General features: G+C 49.2%; 1 protein-coding gene across 1 annotated transcript in view; it reads right to left on the reverse strand.

Annotated features, from left to right (window-relative positions):
- Window positions 1–4,894, reverse strand: part of sh3rf1 (SH3 domain containing ring finger 1) — a 12,441-nt gene extending 7,547 nt beyond the window's left edge. The window contains 3 exon segments of the mRNA XM_067229462.1: window positions 3,326–3,454; window positions 3,456–3,840; window positions 4,667–4,894. Of these exon segments, the coding sequence (XP_067085563.1) occupies window positions 3,326–3,454; window positions 3,456–3,697 (371 nt within the window). The 5' untranslated portion in view covers window positions 3,698–3,840; window positions 4,667–4,894.
- Window positions 4,895–5,504: the final 610 nt, after the last annotated feature.

Genomic DNA, 5,504 nt, shown 5'->3' on the forward strand with positions numbered 1-5,504 from the left:
GGGAGAGAAAGAAACAGCAGAAAGAAAGAACTCAACAACATTCCCAGTGGCTGTGCATGTGTGTGCGTGCATGTGTGTATGTTCGTGTCAGTAAGTGGGCAGAGTGTGTGTGTCACCGTGTAATGAGGGGTTTCGTGACACAGCTGAGGTCAGCCAGACGACATGGGGGGAGGCTCCGACAACAGCATGATGTCATAAAAGAGGGCCCGCATGAGTCCATCAAACCTCAGACGAGGGCGGAGCCTGGAGGTTTAACGAGCTACACCGTAAACAACATTCCAGCTCTCTATAAAAACACTGCCGCTACAAAGAGAGCTAAAAAACAAAGCGCAAAACATCTTTCTTCTTTTTTTGTTTGTTGGAATAAAAAAAGCACACACATTTCAAGCTATTTCTGAGAGGGAACAGGAAATTGAATGAACTTCATACAATCAGCCGGGAGCTAAATTGACAGCTTTTCATTCTGTTCGTCCTTGGTACAAAACAATTTCCTGAAGATGGAGACATATGTACTAGAGAGAGAGAGGGGGGGGGGGGGGGGGGGGGAGAGAAGAGAGAGTAGGGAGGGAGAGGACAGAGAAAGAGAGAGAGAGCGAGAAAGAAAGAGAAAGGGATGAGGAGAGGTGGGATGGGGAGGCCATAGTGGTACCAAACCCTCATTACCAGAGAGACACAACGGCTTGATTATATCCCTGCTGCCTCAGCTGAGCACAGCAAGCATCCCCTCTCTCTTCACACACATGCAGAGGTGGGGCAGTGCAAAGAGACTTGAGGATGTCATCATCCTCCCCCCACCTTTGCTGGCTCTGACCCCAACAGCCTGACCCCTGACCCCACTGTACTGGCCTGATCTCCCAGTCCGAGTGGGTTAATGGAGACCTGGAAGACCCAGGAAAAGTCAGCTGTATGAGTCAACGCACACGCACAGGGAAGACTGAACATCTGTGTGAGGCAGAGAGAGACCGGCCTGGGTCAGGGTGTCACACAGCTGTCTGGCTAATACTCTACTGGGGACTGGGGAGGAGGGACAAGGGAGGGGAGGAGAGGAGAGGAAAAGAAAGAAAGAAAGAAAGAAAGAGAGAGAGAGAGAGAGAGAGAGAGAGAGAGAGAAGAGAGAGAGAAGAGAGAGGAGAGAGAAAGAGAGAGAAAGAGAGAGAGAGAGAGCACACACACACACCCCTGACGTCCGTGTAGGTCAGAAAGTCAGATCAGAAGAAAACAAAACCCTGTCGTGATCTGCCCCCCGGTCTCTCTACGAGATAGGAATCAGGGCTGGGGGACGGTTCAAAGACCAGGACACAGGAACCGAGAGGCCAAGACTGCAGACAATGGGAGAGAGGGAGGAGGAGGGGGGAAAAGGGAGGAGAGGAGGGCTAGGGAGGAGGGAGGAGATTAGAAGGGAGAGGAGGGGAGAGGAGAGGAGAGAAAAGGAAAGGAAGGGCATAGGAGAGGAGCCCTCTCACAGGGGAGCAGCACTCCCGGCTGGCCAGGGACCAGGCTGGGCTGACACCCAGAACTTTGATCTCCTCCACTCATGGCCTCAGACTCCTTCCACCTGCAACCCCCCCCCCACCCCCAACACACACACAACCCTGAGAAAGGGGGATGCACTTGGACTAAGCAGGCCTCAACAGACATTTATGTATGTTACTAGTTTGTGTGTGCGCGTATGTCTACATACGTGTGTAAATGTGTATGTGCCTATCTGTCTGTATGTGCACGGGTCTGTGTGTGTGTGTGTCTTTGTGCACATGTGTGTATGTGTGCATATGTGTGTGTGTGTGCGTGTGGGGGGGACCGGGAATCTAACAGGCAGTAGCTAGTTCTGAAGCCTTTATCCCCTTACCGTGGCGGGTGGGGCGAGGGGGGGGGGGGGGCGAGAAAGATCATGTAACAGATCGTGAAAAACCTCAAAGGAGACAAATAATGGAGCAGTCAGAAGTACACGTCTCTTATCTGAGCCGCCAGCGACTCGTGGAACATTCCAGAACACGAGCCTGGGAGACGAGCGCTCCGAGGGAGCGCGGCGTCGAACACCAGACACCTGCCTCTCTACACGTCTCATATACCTGGCCTCATTCAGGTCAGGGAAGGAATTAACAGTATGAGGCATGAGACAAAAAGATGGCTGGAGATTTAAGGGTTAAAAACGGGCCTGTGTGTAATAGAGACGGAGGCACACACAGACATGCTGCTGTTACAACTACCGAGCAGTATTGCTCAGTAGTCTGCTCACAACAAGCGATTATCCAGCACACACACACACACACACACACACTTTCTCCCGTCAGCTGCTTAACCCAGACTAGAGCTGCTCAATCCATAACAAGCTAATAGGATCCCACCTCTTTGGATCACACTACTTTGACACACACACACAGCACACCACCCTCCTTCAGCACCCCCCCCCCCCCCCCCCCCCCCCCGAACGTTACTCCGTCTCTGACCACCGTGATCAAGTCAGAGCTAACGCACTTCCAGCCGTCCACCTCCCACTGCTGGATGAACACAGTCTGACCGTGTCAGGAACACCTGCTTCTCCCGCCTGACTCGCTGAGGGGCCGTGGGCTGGTAACCAATCACAGCCAAACAATTACCTTTTACTCATTTAGCAGACGCTTTGATCCAAATATAGAATGTTTGCATGTAGACAGACAGCAGAGAAAGGTAGGGAAAGATCCATGTGGCGGCATAGTACTAAGCGTGTTTCAGTCAACGAACGGTCTGTATGTACCAGGCACAGTGCAAAGTAACCCCATGTCAGCTACAGGCAAGGTGTAACAATGACAATATCTAAAGGGCAACACTAAATTCTCAACTATAATATGACATTGTACAGTGCAGCTAAAACGTCACAACACTAAAGTTCTGGACCTTTAAGTAGTTCCCATTCTGCTGATCTAATAATAATAATAATAATAAAGTATTTATTTAAGAGATGCTTTTATCCAAAGTGACCTACAGAGGGGGATTTGAACCTCTGATCTCCAGTCAAATGTTCTAACCACTGAGCCAAACCTATCCCCTTGATGTAGCTTTGCTGCAGCTGACCGGAAGAGAGATAAATATCTGTTGGCCCAACTACTGATGGCTCAGCCTATGTTGTTTTCAGCGCTGCAAGACAGCTGGCTCTCTTCGGAGTCCCTGTGATGATAGCTGTTCATCTAGGGCAAAAATTACAGCGCGCAGTAACGACACATGCTGCTTTGTATCCCCGCAGATTACGTTATGTTGCGCTGCGTTTTGGCACCGGCCAGCACAAAACCACATTCGTGATCGCTCATCCATACACACCGAGCCACAAAGCGTTGTTACTCACCCTCACGGGCGTGCTCTTGGACTGGGTTCTCTGAAGCTGCGCTCCAGTGTCCCCTGCTCCCTCGGCCCGACGGATTGCACCCTGACCCCGGGAACAGCCGTGCCGTTGGCACAGACTCCGGTGGCGGGCCGGGCCTCGAGGCCGTTGTTTGATCCCGTCGAGAAGCCGTACCAGGAGGATATTACTGGGTAGCTCGTCCACTGCGCATTCCACGAGCGTCCGGCACTCTGGGCACCGCAGCTCCCCCCGCGAGCCCAAGATTCCCTGAAGACATCGCCGGCAGAACGTGTGCTGGCACGGTAGGACCTTAGCCGAGGCGTCCAGACGCTCGAGACACACCGGGCACTCCAGCAAGTCCAACAACACCGATTCGTCCATTCTCGCCGTCCTCTCCTCTGTGTGTGGTTGCTTCTACTTCCGTGCTACGGGCATCGCGGAGGTGTTGAGCTTTGTGTCGGGAAACTGTGGAATCTGTCACGTCACTCCCATGCCGAGGTTATGGCCATAGCGTCAGCATTTAGCTGTAGTACAGAGAAAGGGAACGTACAAACGGTCAATAGCTGTCATAAACATTTCTTGTCACCGATCCAAGTCCAATTAATCTACTCTGCACGGTGCACACAGTCTCTCCAGAACTTTGCCAGTCTTATACAACTACAAACTATGTGGTACGTTACAAGTTCACGACTGTAACATTCCAAAGTCCCGCTGCTACGACATACAGCTGGGTAACAACACTGTAGCGATGCTTGAAAAAAAATATTCTTGCTTGTTCCCAGTCCCGCGGTCATTAAGCATCGAACCCCGTCAACAGCACGATAATGGAATCAAGACCAGTGATGAGGCACAAAGTGCCTTTGTCCGGTTTATTACGTTAATCGTCGAGGTCTAGCTGTATCTAGCCACATCCAGACGAGAATAGGAAAACCGCGCATTGTACAATTGTACTGCGTCGACAGTCAAACCCAGCTACGAGCTAGCGCTGAGAAATACAACTTAATGTTAAGGAAGCTTGAGGATCACATGAACCCAAAAACCTCAATTTTGTCTCTTGTTTGTATGTTTTTCTCGCAGTTAAAGCAGTTATTTAGTGGCTATAAAACTGTTAACTGGTAACACAAAACGTGAACCAACTTGGCTAGTCTAACTCCCCGACAGTACGGGGGTTTTAAGAAGTTGTATCCCTACTCATGCGTCATACTTTGGTTAACTGACTGGATGTGAACAGTTTTTATGTAAAATGCAGTTATTATCTATGAGAATTTGTGTTTTCTGTGTGACTCGCTGAGAATATGTGTCTTAGCTAGAATATTCACGTTGTGTTTCGTCCTTGAAAACAAGTCTTACCTCAGAAAAGGCCTCCGTCCAGCTCCCCTCTCAAAACTGAATTTCTCTATAGGACCCCTCTCTGCTAGCGCAAGCGAGGAATGTGCTAGCTGGCTAACTTAGTAAAGATGTGTTCGGAGGACTCGTCGGGAGTCCAATGTTTTAGGATTTTTTTTTACAAAGCCTCTCTGTATCCTGATTTACCATAGTAAAAAAAAAAAACTTTGATCGCCGGGGAATACGCGGTTACAGAAGCGCAGACAGGAGCAACCAACTCCGGCAGCACTCCCCGAACGCCATGATGAAGAAGTGAACTGGAGTGGATTCGTGGTGGAGGGCGTGATGTGTAGAGGAGGGGGTGGTAAGTAACACTCTACACGTGTTGTTGATGCAGTATTTACTTCCTTAAGAGATTATTCATTACATTTAACATGAAAATAAATAACTGACTAAATGAACATTAGTATTTGTAATGTATTAGGTATTTCGCTACTTTTTGAAAACCGTGGTCGATGTCTGCATTATTGTTAGATTTGTATCATCGGCCGCGACAACATTTCTGTCTGTTTTGTGAACATGTAAGCTATAATTGTGTGTGTGTGTGTGTGTGTGAGAGAGAGAGAGAGAGAGAGAGAGAGAGAGAGAGAGAGAGAGAGAGAGAGAGAGAGAGAGAGAGAGAGAGAGAGAGAGAGAAAGACAGAGAGCCAGTAGGTTCTTCTTCATCTTATAATCAGAATAATATGATAACGAACATAACGGCCGACCCAGGGGTATGAAGAACCAGAAGGAGGATACAGAGGGAAAACCATAAAAACTATGATTTATATTGATTTTCCTTTGTTTGAGGACACTGCATACT

This window comes from Osmerus mordax, chromosome 26 (genome assembly GCF_038355195.1).
Source record: "Osmerus mordax isolate fOsmMor3 chromosome 26, fOsmMor3.pri, whole genome shotgun sequence".
Taxonomy (NCBI): domain Eukaryota; kingdom Metazoa; phylum Chordata; class Actinopteri; order Osmeriformes; family Osmeridae; genus Osmerus; species Osmerus mordax.